Source organism: Schistocerca piceifrons, chromosome 4 (genome assembly GCF_021461385.2).
Source record: "Schistocerca piceifrons isolate TAMUIC-IGC-003096 chromosome 4, iqSchPice1.1, whole genome shotgun sequence".
In the NCBI taxonomy this organism is placed as follows: domain Eukaryota; kingdom Metazoa; phylum Arthropoda; class Insecta; order Orthoptera; family Acrididae; genus Schistocerca; species Schistocerca piceifrons.
In genome coordinates, this window is record NC_060141.1 from 2,500,132 (window position 1) to 2,523,295 (window position 23,164).

The 23,164-nt window shown below is 42.8% G+C and overlaps 1 protein-coding gene across 1 annotated transcript in view; it reads right to left on the bottom strand.

The window, feature by feature from the left end:
- Positions 1-1,013: 1,013 nt before the first annotated feature.
- The window catches only part of LOC124794840 (cytochrome P450 9e2-like), a 65,916-nt gene continuing 43,765 nt past the window's right edge, over positions 1,014-23,164 (bottom strand). Inside the window, exons 6-7 of the mRNA XM_047258505.1 lie at positions 12,375-12,638; positions 1,014-1,180 (exon numbers count right to left, since the gene is read on the bottom strand). Coding sequence (XP_047114461.1) covers positions 1,014-1,180; positions 12,375-12,638 — 431 coding nt within the window. The remainder of the gene's footprint in view (positions 1,181-12,374; positions 12,639-23,164) is intronic.

Below are 23,164 nucleotides of genomic sequence, written 5' to 3' on the forward strand. Positions count from 1 at the left end.
ATAGTCGCTCCTTCTTATCTCACTGACGTTTATCCCAAAACGAGAGTGGCCGGCCGCGGTGGCCGAGCGGTTCTAGGTGCTTCAGTCCGGAACAGCGCGACTGCTACGGTCGCAGGTTCGAATCCTGCCTCGGGCATGTATGTGTGTGATGTCCTTAGGTTCGTTAGGTTTAAGTAGTTCTAAGTTCTAAGGAACTGATGACCTCAGATGTTAAGTCCCATAGTGCTCAGAGCAATTTTTGAACCAAAACTAGTGTGAAATTCACGTCACGGTACTTTTTCTTTGGAAACTCTGGAATATTCGCGCAACTCCATCATAATTCCGTTATTAAAAAAAATGAAATAAAAAATAACTAAATAAATAAAAAGATTCAAATGGCTCTGAGCACTATGGGACTTAACTGCTGAGGTCATCAGTCCCCTAGAACTTAGAACTACTTAAACCTAACTAACCTAAGGACATCACACACATCCATGCCCGAGGCAGGATTCGAACCTGCGACCGTAGCGGTCGCTCAGTTCCAGACTGTAGCGCCGAGAACGGCTCGGCCACTCCTCTGTTATTACATACGGTTGTTTACGCCATGAAGTAATATAAATAAAAGCTTATAGGTTCACTTTCTGGAGGGACGTCAAAGTGTCACTCATTACACTAGAAGCATGCTTAATCACTCGTACATCAATTTCTATCCGCTAAGAAAAACACTAAATAGCCTCGTTAAATCCTATAAAGTCTAGCTGAGATCTTGAATCACATCATATAATCTACTTAAATTGGTGGTATGGTATACAAGATAAACAGAGCAAGTGATCAAAAGTAACAGAATAATATTGTGGAGGCTACAGAGAAAAGCACAGTTAAAACGACACACTTACACTTAAAACAGTAGCATAGCTCTTTGTGACGTAGTAACCGTTTTGCTCTGACATGTACGATTTCACAGGCACAGTACGTTTTACAAGTGCGTGTAACGTTTGTGTGGTGAGGAGCGGCTGGGGCGCTGGCCCAGACCCTCAGACCCTGCTTCGAATCCCGAGCCAGGCGCCGCCCCTGACGGAGAGCGTGGCGCTGTCCGGCTGGAGTCTGAGCGGCACCGGCGTCTCGGCGACCGCCTGGAGGCTGAACCTGGACAGCAGCTGGACCAGCACCGCCTTGCACTCCATCAGCGCGAACCTTTGGGCTGCAAAGGCGAAAGTCAGCTGTGAACTACACGGAGACTCTATAGGTGAGCAAAAAGAGGGCAGTGGTAGGAAACCGATTTGGATGGATGAGATGAAAAATGAAACACCTTGAGGGAAGTAACGCAATGTGACAACAGCAAGGCCGCGAAAGATAGTACAACGTCTTTCGCAGTCCTGGTTCGCTACTAGAGTACAGCGGTGCTGGGGCAATGTCGACAGATCGACGACGTCTGCTGGGAAAAAAATGTTCAAATGTGTTTAAATTCCTAATGGACCAAACTGCTTAGGTCATCGGTCCCAAGACTTGGACATTACTTAAACTAACTTACACTAAGGACAACACAAACACCCACGCCCGAGGGAGGACTCGAACCTCCGGCGGGAGGGGCCCCGCAGTCCGTGACACGGCGCCTCGAACAACGCGGCTACTCCGCGCGGCCCCCTCTGCTGGACTGTTGCCACTGCGTTGCGCTGCGTTTGTCAGAAACCACGTGGACGTTGTCGTTGGCTCGTGGAGTGGGGAAAAGGCAGTGTAAGCGGTCGAGGAGGGACCTCAGCCTGCGATTCACCGACTTCGATGAGCTTTTAAGTGCTAGTCAGACGTCACTCGAATAAAGTAACTGTGAAAGAGTCTAGGTCACTACGTTTCCGTTTATGAAACAATAGAACTCAGAGGCCATGACGCAGAATCTGATCTTAACCAGGTGGAACCTTTAGAACACACGAAAATAAGGAAATTATATTTATACGTTTCAACCCTGCAACAAAGGTATTCGTGACAAATCGTGGAATTAGTGGTTAGCTCTCTTGCAGAGGTGTTCGAGGAAGAAAACCCCTACTAACACAGGTAGTGGCTGTGTGAAATTAAAAAAAAAATGAAAAGTAATAAAAGGCTTGCATTCAGGTCAGAGTCAAGGGTTTCGAGTCGCACTTCTGGCAAAGGAATGGAGGCTGTCACAAAAGTTACATACTGCCTACCATCTGCGATGACAAGTGTTTGATACACGGTGCAGGCTTTATTTTTTGTACTTATTTTTTCTCACGACATACAATGACCAAAAGTATTACGCACTTAGTGCTGGAATCTTTCAGATTTTCTATTATATCCTTCCGTAATCCGATGGAACCGAAGACTGCCTGTTTGGCCCCCTCCCCCGCGAAATCAACCAACCAACTAATCGTTCTGTTTCTTGTAGGCTCACTGACTTTCACCTTATCGCGGTAAGATAAGTGCCATGTGATTAGGAGAAGCAGAGAAATCCTTTGCAAATGCACATTGCTTCCAGCCGAGTACGCTTCGGGGGTATGCTTTGTTATCGTGTTATAAAGGCGTTTCTCTTGGATATTAATTTCACCACGTTCATGACCAATACAGATAAAACTTCCTTAGTTTCGAGCTATCGAACGATACCATCTTGTCTCAAATGCATTCTTCATCGTAGCATTTGATATCGGTCAATTCGGCAACGAACATCGTAGTGACGTAAACCTTCTATAGGCGGTCCTTTCGAGGAGTCCCCGCCCATTACCAGTAAGCCAAAGGTCGTCGAAATTGGTAGACCGCACGATCCAGCCTCCCCTTTGGAACTGCAGAGACGGTCCTGTTCATACTGCACGCTGACTACAGTTGTGTGCAAGTAGGACGGCATTATTCGCAGAGAGGGACGGTCAAATACTCAGCCGAGTCACCTCTGGCCTTCCTGACCCACGCCTCATACTCCAGCTGTTGCTTGCCCTGAGAACTGGTCATACAGCGGGTAGGCAATATCAAGTCCACCGTTTCTGTTTGTGACCACTCTACAAAAAGTTATATATTAAGAAGCCGTCACTCGATAACGTAACAAAAGAGAAAGGATTTGAGCAATTCAGGAAGGATCTGCGAAATTTCAGGGGAACATGTGCACAACACACCTGATGGAAATGGAAACTATCGTGTATTCCGTAGCATAGTTATAGGGCACTATGAAAACTGTTTTCCTTAGAAATTAACTGGTGGAACAAGATTAAATGCAACGAAAGCCTCGATTACAAAAGGCGCGTGAATATTATGCCTAAAGAAAAGAAGACTCTACTTGCGATCAAGGAAAACATATGACATCAAGATAAAATCTCTTTACAAAGCGTACTTTAAAATTCTAAGCAAAGTCATCAAAGAATCAAAATGTGTGTGCTCTTCGCACTTTCAAGAAAAAAAAAACTACTCCTGCCACAACAAAAAAAAAAAAAACTATCTGGAACAAAGTAAAAGATGAGACAATAGACACAAATCAACAAAACGAAGACATTTCTTTAAAGGTATGTAATGAACTGATCACAAATAACCCTAACGTTATAGAAACATTCAATAACTTTTTCTGTCAGTAGCAGATAATTTAGGTTTGAACCCTTCTTCAGGAGACAGCCTATAGTTCCTAAGAAAAACCTTCCAAAACAAACTTGAAAAAATTCAGCTTCATTCAGTATCTCTGAAAGAAGATTTCAGTGTTATCAGCTGCATTAAAAATAAATGAAGACATCACTAGCAAAACAATGAAATGTAGTTAAGCTGTGGTTCAGCAGTTACTTGCGTAATCAATCTTTCCACAACCATATTTCATAGAGACATATAAAAATGCTGTTTTCAAGCTATTTCACAGAAAAGGAGACAAAAAGTTGGTACAGAATTACCGACTCATCTCATTACTACCAGTATTTTCAAAAACTTTCGAGAATATAATGTACAATAAACATAACAGACACTTAGTACAAGGAAACATGCTCAGTACCGAACAGTTTGGACTTCAAAAAGTACTGCCAACATTGACAGCTGAATGAGCCGTGGCGGCTATCGATAACTTATAGCTAGCCTCTCACCAGGTGGCGCGTATTACTATTGTGCGGTTATCTCTGCCCCAGATAGGCTTCAGAAGCGACCGCTAGAGGCGCGTCGAGAAACTCCTTGCAGCAGCTCAGTGTAGGCAGTTTGCGTGTAGACTTCGCGCAGTGTGGAGCTGGGTCGAGCGGCACTGTTTGGAGCAACGGACACGCGGCGCGGATCGGCAAGACGTCTTTTCCAGATCGTCGCTCACTCTTTTTTTCCAGGACTGGGTCGAAGGCAAAGGATTTGTTTCTCCTATATCGTGCGTATCTGGTTCTTGGGCTCTGGGCACCGATTTACCGCTCTGCGAGCTGTTTCGCAGACGTTCTTGTTTATATTCACTGAGTCGTTACACATGGCTTTTTTTTATTTCACTCTATGGGATTCTAGGATAAACTGACTAGATTTTGTCTACTCTGTGTGTCTTTGAAGTGACTTATGTTAGTCTGATGGGCAGGATTCCTTCTAAAATTGTTGATGTTGTTATGGCAATTTTTATGTGCCCAGTTACCACGCATAATTATGTCAGGGACCTATGAATTATGTAGATTTTTAAAATTTCACGTTTGTTTTGAAATTGTTTTATCTGAGAGAACAAATTGTTTCTGAATTTTAATATTTGTTTTCACTATGTTTTAGGAGCTGGTGTGCTCTCTGGTATTAGTACTGTCCAGCCCTTTAAGTTTTGTGTGTTATGACACCAAACAAATAGTAAGACCTTAGAGAGTCCTTATTTATACTCTTTCCTGGAAGAATTTACGGCTCCATTGGAGTAGTTCTCTTTTACGTCTTACACGATTAGCGAGGGTTATTTACTAGGGCGTATGACCTTATTGTAGAGGTTCTATAAGTGGAATCCATGTCAAACAGTAACTTTCATTTGTAGTATGATTCTGGGAGACATTTGTGTTCTTTGTTTGTTGACAGTACTAACTAAGTTGCCAGGAGAGTATTCCGACTATGTGGCTTCTTGGTGGCTTGCTATTTGTTCGCGGTCGCGTCGCCTGACAGTCTGTGCTCGAGTTGAGTACCTTATGTTTATCTGACTTGCACCGTAAATGAAATTTTGCTGTCTGCCAAAGGCCCTTTATCTGATTAACTGGCTTAGCACATGGAATTTTCCCTTTATATTTATTGTTGTGTTTAACACATATTGTAGCCTCACTTTAAATTTTGTTTTAAATTATTTGCAGTAAACACTTTGGATAATGCGTAAAGGCGATCTGTTACGTCTTGTCGACTAGTTAACATCTGTCTTTTGGAGGCCTGCCTAACGTCTTCGTTTTGAGATCGCTTGCAGAAATCTATCTAGAGCTCGGTTTCAATTGTTTGCTGGTTTATTTAATTTTCTTTTAATGTAAACGTTTCAAAGGACAATATTGTTAGCCTTATTTTTCTTGCATTTTGTTTAAAGACTTGAAAAGGGCAATTGTATTATTCACCATTTTAACGGTTTCAAGTGTATAAATTTAACAAGGCAAATTAACTTTTGATTTCCTTACCTGTTTTTCTTAAAGAGGACCTGTTGTTAATTTGAAAAATACAGTGGTATCCAAACTTAAAGTAAGAAACCGATTTTTGCCCGTCCTGTCGTCAACAGAAGTCCGTACAACGGTGTTCTGCACGGCAGACGGCATTCCGGCCACCGAACAACCACGCCATCGATGACGACAGGGCATCTGTCAGAGGGGACACAGTTTGCCGTGTAGCCCCACGTCCACAGCCGCCGCGTGCACAGTCGTAGACGGTGCAGTACGGCACAGAGGTGATGCCTACCACACTCTATGCGGTGGAGGGCCTGAGGAAGAATGGAAGCAGTGCAGATTGTTGTGGCCCGATGGTTTAATGTGAGTCGTTTTGTTGCATCTCCTATATGGCGACAGTTTATGGAGATTGAACCGTATCCCGAAGACCAGGGTGGGGCCGACCATATGTGACATACGAAAGAGAGGACCATTATTTGGTTGTAAGGGCACGGCGGTACCGCCTCGGCACTACGCAGCACCTGGCATCTGACCTCGAGGCATCCACAGGATGTGTTGTGTCGAGACAGACGGTGTGCAGAAGGCTTCTAGAGAGTGGCCTGTATTGTCGGAGACTTGCTGTATGTGTACCTCTGACGCTCCTTCAGAGAAGGGAACGTATAGAGTGGAGTCGTCGACATGCTACTTGGACGGTCACGGATTCACATCTGGAGGGAACGTGGAACAGGATTTCGCAACCCAACATTGAGGAAAGAACCTGATATCGAGGAGTATCCCTAATGGTGTGGGCAGGGACCACTCGACCACTCAAATACCTATTCATGAAATTGTCTGGGTGCATCGGGAAGGTTTAACTGCTGACAGGTATCGCGAAGACATCTTGGGATGTCATGTGCGGTCGTTGCGAAGTGCAGTACGCCAGACTTCGTAACGATGGACAATAATGGTGGTGGTTGACTTTTCCCTGGAAATGGAAGACATTGCACGAATGGCGTGTTCTGCTCGCTCTCCCAACTTCAGTCCCATAGAACCTGCCTGGGATGCACTAGGGAGACGGGCTGCATCACGTCAGCATTCACCAACCACCGTCCAAGATTTGCGAGCAGCTCTGCAGGAAGAATGGGAGTTATTGCCTCAACATGGGACTGGTGGTATTGTTCACAACATGTCCCATTGTTGTCAGGCCTGTATTGCTGCCAAAAGGGAGAACATTAACCAGTTGTCAGAATGTGTGTGCAAAGTTGGAAACATGAAGAACATTTTAGTCTACCGTTATGCACGTTGCAGTTGTTCACGTTTTGTACTCTTTACATTTTTTCTACTTCACTATCATCTGTTTGTAAAACCAACCTTGCAAAATTTTCGTTTGTTGCTTTTATTTCGGACAACAGTGTTAATGTCTGTTGTCAAAAGGATTAATGACGATAGTTAACGGTGCCCAGTCCTTCCATGTCATTTCCATGATGCTGAGATTTCCTGATCAGTGATACACTATAATCAATAAATCAGAAATAATTACCATTGGGAGTACTTTATGACTTGGCTAAGGCTTTAGATTGTGTCATCCATGATACGCTTAGGTAAAAGTTAAGATATTCGGTTCAAAGAATATTAGGCATAGCAGATTCATGGTTTTTATCTTATCAAAATGACATAATGCAAAGTGTTTCAGCTCCGTGTCAATCACATAGCAATACTCACTCAGAATTTGAAAGAATGGTGTAAAACAAGATTCGTTTGTGGATCCTCTTATTTCTGATAAACCGAAATAACCTTACACATTTTTGACATCTTTTTCCACATCAAAGAAATAAAAATGCAATATTTAGCATGTTTGTTTTATGCCATCCATAAAGAACACTCATCATAAGAAAACTAACACGAAAACCTATGTCAAATGTACCATGCTCACCCCAAAGTACACACGACTGACAGACACATTTGAATGACTCTACTGGCTGGAGAATCATATGATATATTTCTACTGCACATTGACCCACCATACGCCTTCTTACGTGCACAATATATGTGACTGCAAACTATCTCTTCCTTCAAGCAACTCTACACTCTTCAGCAGTACGATAGCCACTTGAGGAGAACGACCAGCAAGATTTCTTTCGAAGAACGAGTTGTACCACTTCCTCAATGCCCTCCACATTCATCTGACACGCCGCCTTTTGAACATGTTTGGATCAAGACTGTAGGGTAAATCAAGATTGAAGGGCCACTTGCTCTCCATGGTCCTCCAGTCAACACTGCTGATTCTCCACTGACGTACTTAACAACCACGTGGAGAAGGATATCCAGATGGAAGAATACAGCAATCAGTGGTGAATGATCTGAATTTATTGGAGATCGATTACGACTATAGAAAAGCCATAATTAGTGCTAGAGGTAACAGAAACAAATAAGATACAAGATTTTACAAGATAGTGTAATGCAGTAAAAATACCAAGGGGAAAAATGTGTGCCACTCATCACCCAGTATGGTTACATCAAACTTGTGCTCAAGCACGTATATCTTTCAGATTCGAATGCATAGTCACATGTATAAGCATACTGAGAAAAAGAAGCAGCACATTTTGCAGAATATGAACTTATAAGTGAAGTTGTTGTTTACAGACTATTGTAGCACCAATGGTTTTGCCAATTTGACCAATAGCACCATCTATGTGGGTAAATAGTCAAGTTAAATAATATTTTTGTAAAAACATCAAGATAAGTGAGTGGCATAGATATAGACATAACATAACTGTTAATAATAGAAGCTACCAAATAATTTATAAAAATTAAATGAACAGTCTAAATACAGATATAGACATAACTATGTCAATACATTCTAAAACCAGTTAAAAAAGTGTACTAAGTGTCATCTGTGGATGGCGAGAGCATACATTTTCATATAAAAACATAAAATTTAGAAAACCATGGACGCAATATTGAACAAATACAATGAAATACAATGAAATTTAATAAAACGATAGTTTTGTGTAAAACATAAAACGTGGTCATCTACAGAGGAATCACAAAACGTTTATAAGTTAGCCTGAACTTACAAATACTAAGAGATGACACTGACAAACAAGCAGCATCAAAAATGACAAACTCTCAAATAACATTTTTACAAAGCTAAATGTAAAACTTTACAATAAGCACTTAAAAGCGTAAATGTTTCCTACCCCATCTTGACATAAATTTAAAAAGGAATACATGATAATCTAGAGTCTATAAGAAATGCATTCAAACGAACATGTAAAGACCTGTATTATAAAGTAGGGGCAAATCTGCTCAAATACCGCACACATTATAGGCTGTGACACCTGACCCTATCTAACAGACGGTTTTTAGACAAGAGGACATTTTTAACTACCACCAGGTTAATGACAGATATATCACATATAGTCGTCTTCTTAACTCCTCTATAGATGGTCGTGTTTCTCGCATCCCTTTCCTTTTCTGTGTCACGGTTTTATGTTTTAAATAAAGTTGTTATTCCATTAAATTTCTTATGACCTATCTTTTTTAAAAAAATTATGCCGTTGTATGCATTGTATCCTCTCGCCATTCATAGATGGCACTATCTACATGTTTGTAACCGGTTTTTCGATGTCCGCAGCTCGTGGTCGTGCGGTAGCGTTCTCGCTTCCCACGGCCGGGTTCCCGGGTTCGATTCCCGGCGGGGTCAGGGATTTTCTCTGCCTCGTGATGACTGGGTGTTGTGTGATGTCCTTAGGTTCGTTAGGTTTAAGTAGTTCTAAGTTCTAGGGGACTGATGACCATAGATGTTAAGTCCCATAGTGCTCAGAGCAGTTTTTGGTTTTTCGATGTACTGAATTCGTGTTGTTGTTGTTGTGGTCTTCAGTCCTGAGACTGGTTTGATGCAGCACTCCATGCTACTCTATCCTGTGCAAGCTTCTTCATCTCCCAGTACCCACTGCAGCCTTCATCCTTCCACATCTGCTCAGTGTATTCATCTCTAGGTCTCCCTCTATGATTTTTACCCTCCACGCTGCCCTCCAATACTAAATTGGTGATCCCTTTATGCCTCAGAACATGTCCTACCAACCGATCCCTTCTTCTAGTCAAGTTGTGCCACAAACTTCTCCCCAATCCTATTCAATACCTCCTCATTAGTTATGTGATCTACCCATCTAATCTTCAGCATTCTTTTGTAGCACCACATTTCGAAAGCTTTTATTCTCTTCTTGTCCAAACTATTTATCGTCCATGTTTCACTTCCGTACATGGCTACAAAAATGGTTCAAATGGCTCTGAGCACTATGGGACTGAACATCTATGGTCATCAGTCCCCTAGAACTTAGAACTACTTAAACCTAACTAACCTAAGGACAGCACACAACACCCAGCCATCACGAGGCAGAGAAAATCCCTGACCCCGACGGGAATCGAACCCGGCAACCCGGGCGTGGGAAGCGAGAACGCTACCGCACGACCACGAGATGCGGGCGTACATGGCTACACTCCACACAAATACTTTCAGAGACGACTTCCAGACACTTAAATCTATATTCGATGTTAACAAATTTCTCTTATTCAGAAACACTTTCCTTCCCATTGCCAGTCTACATTTTATATCCTCTCTACTTCGAAAACATCAGTTATTTTGCTCCCGAAATAGAAAAACTCCTTTACTACTTTAAATGTCTCATTTCCTAATCTAATTCCCTCAGCATCACCCGAGTCAACTCGACTACATTCCATTATCCTTGGCTTGCTTTTGTTGATGTTCATCTTATATCCTTCTTTCAAGACACTATCCATTCCGTTCAACTGGTCTTCCAAGTCCTTTGCTGTCTCTGACAGAATTACAATGTCATCGGCGAACCTCAAAGTTTTTATTTCTTCTCCATGGATTTAAATACCTACTCCGAATTTTTCTTTTATTTCCTTTACTGCTTGCTCAATGTACAGATTGAACAACATCAACGAGAGGCTACAACCCTGTCTCACTCCCTTCCCAACCACTGCTTCCCTTTCATGTCCCTCGACTCTTACAACTGCCATCTGGTTTCTGTACAAATTGTAAATAGCCTTTCGCTCCCTGTATTTCACCCCTGCCACGTTCAGAATTTGAAAGAGAGTATTCCAGTCAACATTGTCAAAAGCTTTCTCTAAGTCTACAAATGCTAGAAACGTAGGTTTGCCTTTCCTTAATCTAGCTTCTAAGGTAAGTCGTAGGGTCAGTATTGCTTCACGTGTTCCGATTTTTGTACGGAATCCAAACTGATCTTCCCCGAGGTCGGGTTCTACCAGTTTTTCCATTCGTCTGTAAAGAATTCGCGTTAGTACTTTGCAGCCGTGAGGTATTAAACGCCGACCAGTGTGGCCGAGCGGTTCTAGGCGCTTCAGTCTGGAACAGCGCGACTGCTACGGTTGCAGTTTCGAATCCTGCCTTGGGCATGGATGTGTGTGATGTCCTTAGGTTAGTTAGGTTCAAGTAGTTCTAAGTTCTAGGGAACTGATGACCTCAGTCCCATAGTCCCACAGTGCTCAGAGCCATTTGAACCATCTTCAGTAGTCCCCGCCCGGAGATCCGAATGGGGGACTATTTTACCTCCGGAATATTTTATACAAGAGGACGCTATCATCATTTAGGCATACAGTAAAGCTGCATGCCCTCGGGAAAAATTAGGGCTGTTGTTTCCCCTTGCTTTCAGCCGTTCGCAGTACCAGCACAACAAGGCCGTTTGGGCTAGTGTTACAAGGCCAGATGAGGTAATCATCCAGACTGTCGCCCCTGCAATTACTGAAAAGGCTGCTTCCCCTCTTCAGGAACCACACGTTTGTCTGGCCTCTCAACAGATACTCCTCCGTTGTGGTTGTACCTACGTTACGGCTATCTGTATCGCTGAGGCACGCAAGCCTCCCCACCAACGGCAAGGTCATGGGGGAATTGGGGTGGGGGGGGGGGAATTCGTGTTAACACTGTTAATTTACTTTTCATAAATTATTTGGTATCTTCTAATATTAGCAATATGTGCTACATCTATGTGTACCAATTTCGAACTAATGAGATGTACCTGTCTTGATACTTTTACAAAAATACAATTTAGCTTGACTATGTGCTCTCATAAAGAAGCCTCTTCATCTAGGTAACCAAACCTGTGGTTTTTCAGTAGCCTGTAAACAATAACTTCAATTCATGCTGGTATTCTGTAAGATACTCTGCTTCTTTTTGTCAGTATGTGTGTGACTATGTGTTAAATATGTGAGTTGTTGTGTTGAAGCACAAGTTTGATGTGACCACGTTTAGTGACGTACGGACATATTTTCCTCGCTGGTATTTTTACTGCGTTACAGTGCCCTGTGTATGCTTGTATCTTACTTCTTGTTGTTGCTCTAGCACTGAAGATGGCTATTCTACAGTCGAGATCGATCTGCAATAAATTCAGGTTATTCACGACTGACCACTGCATTCTTCCATTTGTATATCCAATGGCCGCTGCGCATGGGAGTCCTATGGATTTCAACATAAATAGAGTTCCCAAGGCTTACCTCCAGGCCGATTCCTCGCCACAGCTCTTCGAGGTTCTGACTGTAGTAAGCAGAGGCCTTACAGCATACTGATCTTTGAGAGAACAAATACACTTCGAGAATTCTAATCATGTCTGAATTTTCCTCTGACTAATGTGTGGTGAACCGTTCATTTCAGTCACATGTATTCTGCTGATGTTGCGTTTTCACAAACAGTACGTTTAGTAAATCTGTGAAAGAATTTCTTAAATACATCGTATTAACACGAAACAATATAGTATTAGAAATACGTTCTTCAGTTTGGGTAGCTAAACTTTGGAAGTTTTAAAAGATGTGAGACGTTACGACGCTGCTTACCAATGCAAATGCGAGGTCCTGACCCGAACGGGAAGTAGGTGAACGGCTTGATGAGATGCTTCCTCTCCGGGCTGAAGCGCTCCGGGTCGAAACGTTCCGGGTCTGGGAAGTACTCGGGGTCGTAGTGGATGCCGAGCACCGGCATCCAGACGCCGTCCCCGGGCCGCAGTTCGAGGCCCGGGCAGCCCCCTGCGGCCGGCAGCCTGTAGGGGCGCACGCACGTGCGGTCCAGCGAGGCCAGCGGCGTGTACATGCGGAGCGTCTCTGTGGACACGGGCAGCGGCGGCGTCAGTCAAGTACGCGCCCGTGAGCAGATGAGCTGAAGACGGCTGGTGGGTTGAATGGAGGGCGGTTCTGGTGCCACGGCGAATCGAATGCATCCAATGTACATCAACTTTTTTATAAATCACTGTGAGGCGTATGGCACGGGATACTTTCCATGGTACCATGCACTGGGTTTTCTTCCAGTTACATTAACTAATGAGGAGGTATTGAATAGAATTGGGGAGAAGAGGAGTTTGTGGCACAACTTGACTAGAAGAAGGGACCGGTTGGTAAGACATGTTCTGAGGCATCAAGGGATCACAAATTTAGCATTGGAGGGCAGCGTGGAGGGTAAAAATCGCAGAGGGAGACCAAGATATGAATACACTAAGCAGATGCAGAAGGATGTAGGTTGCAGTAGGTACTGGGAGATGAAGAAACTTGCACAGGATAGGGTAGCATGGAGAGCTGCATCAAACCAGTCTCAGGACTGAAGACCACCACAACAACACATTCGGAAATGGAGCACAAGGAGAATGAAAGGGTCACTGCTCCAGTGCGTGTCGTAATTAGTTTAATCTTGTACCCGAGATCCCTTGAGAACTATATGTCTGTAGCACTTTATAGTCCTCAGAGTCTTTCGTACCGGCATGACTCAATGAAATTTTCTCGACTTTGAAGCCGCACCAGTTTGAATAAAAGCTCGAGTTTTTGATGGAAATTTCCGCCATCGTCTTCAGGAGTAAAACCGCTGACTGCCGGGGCTGGCACTGTTCCTCCACTTCTACAGCCACGACAGCGGCCTCTGGCACTAGTGGGAGAGGGCTGGAGCGACGCCTGCCTGGAAGCTGGTCGGGCAGGTCGCTCACCCCAGCTCCGGCACACCACAGGGCAGGGTGACGTCAGCTGGAGCGGGAGCCTGGCGCCACATCTGAAACTGCAGCGCCCACCTCCCTGCAAGCGTCAAGCATTCTCCGTCGTGCGCACCTCGTTTCGGCCTTCTCTGACTGGTTACGAAGGCTGCAATCGTGGCTACATAAACAGAAAACTATGCCAGCCCCGGAATGTGGGGATCAGTGATAGTGGCCCAACCCCTGCAGCCAATGGTTTTACTCATGGCGATGGCGGCGGGGATGACCATCGAAAGCTCGAGAATCTTGCTCGACTCGGAAGCCGAGAAGATTTTATTCACTTTACTGTATTCCAGTACTAGGGTAAAGGTGTTTCTGTGCCACTTTATATCTCATTTAAAATATGTAAATTAACAAATGGATCAGTTAGTCCTCTGATGACGTTATGGATTTTCCCCAGCCGGCACAAGTTACCTTCCCCACCATCACTCCTCTGGGAAATGACCTCCCCTCCTCCCACACAGCAAAAATGGCGGGAAATTCAGATTATCGTGGTTAATTGAATTTTGGCAGTAAATTAAAATGCTAATTACATTTCATTGTAGAGGGCATTATAATAATACATTCATTATTTATATAAATTCAATTTGCATATCATCTTTGGAATACTCATGCTGCCTAATTATGAGATCACAATCCAAGATCCCCAACACAGAATACGGGTGCACAGAATAGGAGCGCAGTCTACCTCCCTCTTCCTGCTGGTGCAAAGTTCAAAAACTAGTGCGAAAATCCAGACTATTTCCTCTGGCTGTGAAGCACGGGAGAGGTAGTTGCCACTCATCAACCACAAGACAGTAGCTTTACCCACTTCCGTCAAAAACCGCCGGATGTAGAGAGGATATTTTCGCTATTTAAAAAAAATGGCTCTGAGCTCTATGGGACTTAACATCTGAGGTCATCAGTCTCCTAGAATTACTTAAACCTAACTAACCTAAGGACGTCACACACATCCATGCCCGAGGCAGGATTCACCTGCGACCGTAGCGGTCACGCGGTTCCAGACTGGAGCGCCTAGAACCGCTCGACCACACTGGCCGGCCTTTCGCTATTACAGCAGCACTAGAGAATTGCTCCAATCACTCTAGCAAATAGCCCTACAGAATACTGATTAGGAGTAAATTGAAGAAAGACAAAAGTAATGAGAAGTAGCAGAAATAAGAATAGCTAGAAGCTTAACATGAGGGTATATGGTCTGGAAGTAGATGAAGTTACGGAATTCTACTACCTATGCAGCAAAATAACCAATGACGGACGGAGCAAGGAGGACATCAAAAGCAGACTAGCACTGGCAAAAAGTGCATTCCTGGAAAAGAAAAGTCTACTGGTATGAAAAATAGGCCTTAATTTGAGGAAGAAATTTCTGGGAATCTACGTTTGGAGGACAGCATTGTATGGTAGAGAAACATGGACTATGGGAAAACCACAACAGAACAGTATCGAAGTATCTGAGTTTGGGTGCTACAGACGAATGTTGAAAATTAGGTGGACTTATAAAATAAGGAATCAGGACGTTCGGTGCAGACTCGGAGAGGAAAGGAATATGTGGGAAACACTGATAAGGAGAAGGGACAGGGTGATAGGACATCAATTAAGACATCATGGAATGACTTCCATGGTACTGAGGGAGCTGTTAGAGCAAAAAATGTTGAGGAAGACAGAGATTGGAATACATCCAGCAAATAACTGAGGACGTAGGTTCCAAGTGCTACTCTCTATATGAAGAGGTTGGCACAGGAAAGGAAATCGTGGCGGGCCGAATCAAAGCAGACGTATCACAAAAAAAAAAAGGATACGTAATGAAGAACCAATGCATGACAGCCCGTTTGGTGGTATTCACAATAAAATACGACATTCTAGACGCCTTGCTCTCAATGCAATTTTCTTTTTTTGCGAATAGTTTCAATGCCAACATTAATAAGCGTTGTGTTGAAGCACTCGCTGGCTTAAGAGCTCTCAAATGCCGTTATAAAGATGTACAAATCCATTTAAAAAATGTACGTAGTCATTGTTTCAAGTGATAGAAAAGAATATTATCATTATAGCAAAATTAAAAAATTATTTGGGGGATGGCATAAATTCCACCGAAAGATAGGTGAATTTGAACAAATAATGACAAAATTTCTTCTTGTTCAGTTTATCGTCTAAACCATCGTAGGCTGTCAGTTTTTTTCCCTTAACATATCAAGCATATAAATTACATTACTGGTCAGTTTCGGGGTTAAGCCACTTCCAGATGTCTCCAGTACGACACCAGATGTACAACAAATAGTTAATACAAGTACAATAAACATGTAAGACACGTTAGTGAGCAACATACGTAGTCTTACACATATGAATCTGCTTACAAGCACAACTTTTAAAATACATCGTGCAGGCAAAAATCCTAACAGGTAATTTACCAGTTCTTGTACATTCATGTAAGAGCACACTGTGTACTTTTCCGCACTCATACATACGCTTAACTGTCACATATTGTGGGAAGCACGCCTCAACCAAAGAGCATGGGTAAGAGCTGGCATTTTGCAGAGATAAAGCTATCGCCAGAGGGAGCTGCTGCCATATGATCACAGCGTTACGTGCAAGTCAATTCTTATTAAACTTTTTGCGTAATGGACTTTCACAAATTATTTACATTCGTTGTTACTGAATGAAAAGCAGTGTCATTCTGGTAATATTTTTCTCTAGAGTGATATCACTAGTTCGCTTTCGAAAAATAGTGCATAGAAGCGGTTTTTGAAATTTTACTACTGACGAAAATTATTAATTTTAATATAACATTTTAGAAAAACGAACGCGTGAGACCACTTCAGAAAAAAAAATATTACCAGAATGTCACTTATTTTTCTACAGTAATGTTGTTGTTGTTGTGGTCTTCAGTCCTGAGACTGGTTTGATGCAGCTCTCCATGCTACTCTATCCTGTGCAAGCTTCTTCATCTCCCAGTACCTACTGCAACCTACATCCAAATTGTCCTCTGTTGGAAGACAAGATGTTCACCTTCCTACTCCAGAAGAAAGATGAAATGAAACGAGTTAAAATTATACTAACCGACTCAACTCCTGTGAAATCTATCCAAACCCCCGCAGGTACTAACCGTAGACCCACTGACAAAAGCCGAAACATTTGCTACATCCTTCGAACAGCAGACAACATTACTGAGGGAACCATTAAACGTAGCCGAGAACGAGTACGAATATACCACCAACCAACTTGTGAAGTGGACTATGACAAAAGACGATACATCGCAACCAAGCCTCCCTGCACCAACAGAGGTAGGAATGGTAAAGAAGAAACTCCACGCGAGTAAGGCACCAGGCACTGACAGAATAAGCAACCTCCACTTCAGGAACTTGCTAATATAATTTCTAGTTCTGTTAAACGGGATTTACAGCGGTTGCCTAACCCAAAGCCAGGGCTGGATGTAACAATAGCTAAAATTACAGACCTGTTAGCATCTGTTCAGCGGGATGAGTAAAATCTTGTAAAGCGTTATCTACACCCGTTTCCTTGAATGTCTAGTGCCTGATGCTACAGTTGGGGCAGAACAATACAGTTTCCAAGGGAAACTGTCGGTGGAGCTGCAATTATTACGACTAGCAGAACATGTTACAAAGAACCTTAACACAACCAGTGCCTCCGCTACAATTTTCTAGACATAGGAGAATCATAGGACACGGTTTGGAGAGAACACCTGAACCGGGAACTGGAACAACAAACGCCAGTACCAACTTGTTACAGCAAACTCATTGTCAATTAGCTGGAAGTCAGAAAAATGATCTTAACAATCCGAGGCCAACCATCTGACTGCCACCCGGCAAGAGCGGGCCTACCCCAAGAATCGGTTCTCTCACTCCTATTATTCATTAATTACGTCAACGAGATACCAACAGCCGTTGGAGTGCAAATAGCACAGTTTGCTCAGGATACGGCCTGCTTTACCAGCAGAAGACACATCCGGGTCAATATCAGATGACTGCTAGAATAACTCGAGCCGCGTGGGGTAGAGGCACCGTATGGATGTGTGTGTCGTCCTTAGCGTAAGTTACATTAAGTAGTGTGTAAGCTTAGGGACCTATGACCTCAGCAGTTTGGTCCCATAAGACCTTACCACAAATTTACAAATTTCCAACAACTCGACGCTACAGCGACAGGGTGCAAGATCAACAAAGTACAGTTAAACTCGACCAAGACGACTGCCGTTTACTTCAGTAAAAAACACCCGCAGATGCCTATTGCACTGAGACTGAATGGACAAGACATTTCACGGGGTACTAAGGCGACCTACTTAGGGGCTACCCTACACAAACAATTCTTCCTCCTTATGCATATAAAATATTTTAGAAACAAAGTCATTAGAATGGATAGAAAACTCTTCTACTTTTTTAAAAGCTCAGACCCAAGCACCACAGCCAAATTACGACTCTATAAAGGAACAGTCCTTTCAAAAATGCTGTACGGCAGCTGTGTTTGGGGTATGGCTAGAGACAAAGCCATTGGAATGGATAAGAAACTTTCTCCTTTTTGAAAAGCTCAGACCTAAGCACCACAGTGAAATTACGAATGTATAAGCTACAGCCTTTTTAAAAATTCTGTACGGTAGCATTGTTTAGGGTATGGCTAGCTAAACACAGATCAATCGCCTTCATCTAGAACAAAATATGATACTTCGATGGATGCTGTGTAATCGTATTGTCATATCGCTGGCTTAGTTGTGGAGTATCTTTGGGGGCAGCCACGTCTGTCGAGTCGAGCGCGGGACATGGAACTGTTATATTGTGTAGTGTGTAGCTCTGCATGTGAGATGCATTGTTAGTGTGGAAGCTGAAATGTTGCTACAGGTGTTACTACAGTAAAGTAATAAAATAAGTAAATGATTCAGAGGAATGTGCGTCAAGAAGTAATTTAAAATGGGCGGTGCTGCTGATAACGTATTTGTGTATCCTCTCGTTGTGTGTCGTACCGTACAGTATCAATCATCCGCGCCGTGTTCGGTCTCTCAGAATGAACTGAAGCGAACCAGCAAAATTTTGTTACCACAAAAGAGTACAAACAAGTGCGAGTGTCTTGTAGCGAGCGTGAGGACGTGTGTTCGATCATCGCGTTTCCGCATTATCAACCATCAGCCGCGCCGCGACGGTTACGCGCACGCTCGTGCAACTGAGAACTGAGAAGTGAAAAATTAACTTTACGAACAGTGTTACATCATTACTAGTGAGAAAGAGGACTATTACCAGACATCTCTATGTGTGACAAGTGTAAGAACTGTCGTTCGATCATTCGACTTCCGCATCATCAACTATCATCCGCGTCGTGTCGGTTACGCGTACGCTCGTCCGAATGGTATTTTGGACTGTTAATCATCAAGATTGTTAATTGGGATAAACATTTACGATTTAGAGTGTAATCAGTGCAACCTGTGGTTTCCATATCGTCTCAGAATATAGATGTTCATACCAGACATAGGACGGTGTTGTGTTTTAACGTTGAGTGGCTCCCCTAAACCCGCTTGCATATTTCAATAAATAATTTCAGGCAAGCCAGCAGCACTGTGGAGCAGAACAATACGACCGCCGCGGGATTATCAGGTACGTGGTGTTGACAGGGCGCACGGTCACGAAACGTGAAGTCAGTATAAGGTACCCCCCCCCCCCACCCATTCGTACTCTCGGGCGTGTTACATGGCATCGTGTATTCACGACTTGCAATTTTCGGATAAGAAGTGCCGTATAATTTATTAGGAGAGCCAACCATTTATGTACAAACTCTGATTGTTAGTTTATATTATTGAGTGACGTTACGCGAGCTCTGGGATGTGTACGTCAAAGTACTTGTGACACAGTGTATATACTCGTCCGATCCATGACAGAGCAAAGAACTAGTGCTACGAAGTAAACATACTCCACGGTGGTGCACTTTTGACGTCGCTAGCGACATCTATGTGCGAATGGGAACAGTTATTTGGCAGCCATTACCGACGACGACGCTAGTGGCTCCTATGAGCAAAAGTGAAAACTTTTTGGCAGCCGTCACCGTGTACGACGTGAGCGGCGCCTAGGAGCGACGCCGCAAATATTAGCACGCTTTGCAGAGAGGGTGCAGTGCTGACAGCTGGACGGCGTCAACTGAGTCGGCGCTACGCAACAGCCGCAGCTACGGAGCCAGTAGACGACGCTAAGTAAGTCGCGCATCACGACGTTACCTCACGCAACTCAAGCAACGAGAGTAATTAACTGGCAGTGCAGATTGCATTCTATAATTACGTAATTACAAACAGTGACAGTTTTAAATTCTTTTTTATAACCAGAATTTCGAGACATTGCTTACTTGCCGACCGTATTGTAAAGTAAATGTCACTCTCAGATCCTGCTTACTTAGTGGTATAATTTTTAATAACAGTTAATACAATTGCAGAACTACATTTACATTAGCTTATATTTAATTCCTTTTTTTTTTTCTCTTACGTGATCTTGTTTGTTATGTGTGTTTCTGAGCACGAATTACAGCGTTGAATGTGTACGGCGTTGTAGTTTGGTTGTGGATATTGCTATCGATACTATGCTACAAGTGTTACTGTGATTTGTTTATTTTTTGCTTGGGTGACTTTACGGTGGTTCAGTATGGCAAGTAATAAGCTTGGTGCAACTGCAGTAGAGAGGGATGTGAAAGCAATGTCTTTAGGTGAAAGTAATCAGATGGAGACGAAAACAGAAGCAAGTAGTAGTGAAATGTCGAAGGATTCCGGTATACGTGACAGTAGAGCAGAGATGGGAAGTCCTAATGCAGTGTCGTCACCAATCATGGAGACGCCCAAACGACATGATTGTATACTTTGGCCTCACCTGTCTATCGTTGACATGCTCAAAATATTATTGAATAGTAACAAACAAATAGAGGAAGACATTAAGAGCCAGAGGGAAGATATTATGCATCAGAGGGAATATATTATGTGCCAAAAAGAATATATTAGGCGATCAGTAGACAACAAGAAATTATCATTTCAAGAAAACAATTAAGGCAAGATATTAAGCGATTGGTAGAACACATAAACGAACAAGTCATTAAAAAAATCGACGAGACTAATGAGGCTCTAAGGAAACTGGATGAGTCAAGTCATCAGAGGATAGGTGAACTTACTGTTCCGGTAGAGGAGAATGTTGCAGGCAATACTAAACGTTTTGAAAAGGTAGAGTCAGACGTCAAAGAAGTGAAGGAAGAAATTACTTAAATTAGGTCTAGGCTTATGTTGAGCGTTTTGGACAACTAGATGAGGAAGTGAAACACTGTAAACACAGGATATCAGCTGTTGCGCTAACCCAGGATGCTTACGCATGGTGAGTAGAAGAGGTGTACAGTGAGGTAGGAAAGACTAAAGAACAGGTCGGTCAGCAGGTGAAGAGTGAAATGAAATCACTATTATGTGATGGAAGCATTGCTGGTGGTAGCTTAATTGGTATACAAAATGATGAGGTCTTCCTTGGCATAGGGAATTTTAAGAACTTCGAACCACATAGGAGATGGCATCCTAAAGATTTCTTAGATCAATTTAAGGGCGTGTTACCTGAATTATGGGTCGAGCAAAGAAAGGTACGCTTCGTTGCAGCAAGAATGGAAGGTGAAGCTCTTACCTGGGGTATGAGAATAGGGCATAAGTGTACAACCTTTGCTGAATTTGAAAAGTAGTTTTTGCAACCATATTGGTCGAGACGGAAGCAAAATGAAGTACATAACAGTCTATACCAGGGTAGAAGGTTTGAGAGAGGGCGAGACCAGAAAGTAAAGAAATTTTTTCAAGATAATTATGAGAGAAACTTGTATTTAGGTGACCCAGTGACGACAGAAGCAATAGTGTCTCTGACCATAAGTAAGCTACCAACTGGAGTTCAGGATAAGTTGCTAGCTATCCCTAAAGATGACGTAGAGACAATGAAATTAGTCTTAGCACAATTAAACCCCTTGTCTGAATCACAAGGGACAGGAGGCAGAAAAAATGATAGAAGAGTATCAGGGAACAATGAAACCAATACAAATACCCATTCAAACCATGACAATAGACATGGTGGACGACATTGGAATAATTATAATGATAGGAGACAATACGGTGGTTTCTGTGGCCATGGTGGTCACAGAGGCGTCCATGGCGGCTACGGATATATAGGAACGCAAGGCACGATGCATCGGATGACCAGGTGCGAAATTGGAAACATAGCAGGTGGAAAGCGTATATAACATATTTTGAGGGTGTAATCAACAGCATACCTCATGCCACAAGGGCAAACACCAAGTGGAAAATCTTAAACTATAGTGAGCAAGATTAATGACAGTGATATATTGTGATGTGTCAGACATTAATTTCTGATTATTATGAAGTTTCATGACGACACTCGAATCGAGTGAGATTTAACTAGGATGTGTTACAGCCACATGCAAATTTTTTCTTTCTTTTCACCTTCTATCTGTGTAACCTAGATTATATGTATTACTTTTCTTCTTGCCCACACAGTGAGATGGTTGTCTTGTGACAGCCAGAGCGAGAGGACCAGCAGCAGCGAGTACTGTTTGTATAAAGCGTTTATTTTGCATTTTGTTTACGACCTTCCACTAAGGAAGGGATTCTATTTGTGTTTATCTGCTCTGCATAGTAACTAACAGTTCTTGATAAAACTTTACGTAGTTTTCGTGTTAGATTTCTTAGTGTTTTCTTGATCGTTTAGAACAGAAAGCGCCCTAAAACCGTCTTTTGTTTGTTTCGCGGCCGTTAGCCACTAGTCACTTGAATCAGCAGTTGTCTTGTGACAGCCAGAGCGAGAGGACCAGCAGCAGCGAGTACTGTTTGTATAAAGCGTTTATTTTGTTTACGACCTTCCACTAAGGAAGGGATTCTATTTGTGTTTATCTGCTCTGCATAGTAACTAACAGTTCTTGATAAAACTTTACGTAGTTTTCGTGTTAGATTTCTTAGTGTTTTCTTGAACGTTTAGAACAGAAAGCGCCCTAAAACCGTCTTTTGTTTGTTTCGCGGCCGTTAGCCACTAGTCACTTGAATCAGCAGTTGTCTTGTGACAGCCAGAGCGAGAGCACCAGCAGCAGCGAGTACTGTTTGTATAAAGCGTTTATTTTGCATTTTGTTTACGACCTTCCACTAAGGAAGGGATTCTATTTGTGTTTATCTGCTCTGCATAGTAACTAACAGTTCTTGATAAAACTTTACGTAGTTTTCGTGTTAGATTTCTTAGTGTTTTCTTGATCGTTTAGAACAGAAAGCGCCCTAAAACCGTCTTTTGTTTGTTTCGCGGCCGTTAGCCACTAGTCACTTGAATCAGCAGTTGTCTTGTGACAGCCAGAGCGAGAGGACCAGCAGCAGCGAGTACTGTTTGTATAAAGCGTTTATTTTGCATTTTGTTTACGACCTTCCACTAAGGAAGGGATTCTATTTGTGTTTATCTGCTCTGCATAGTAACTAACAGTTCTTGATAAAACTTTACGTAGTTTTCGTGTTAGATTTCTTAGTGTTTTCTTGATCGTTTAGAACAGAAAGCGCCCTAAAACCGTCTTTTGTTTGTTTCGCGGCCGTTAGCCACTAGTCACTTGAATCAGCAGTTGTCTTGTGACAGC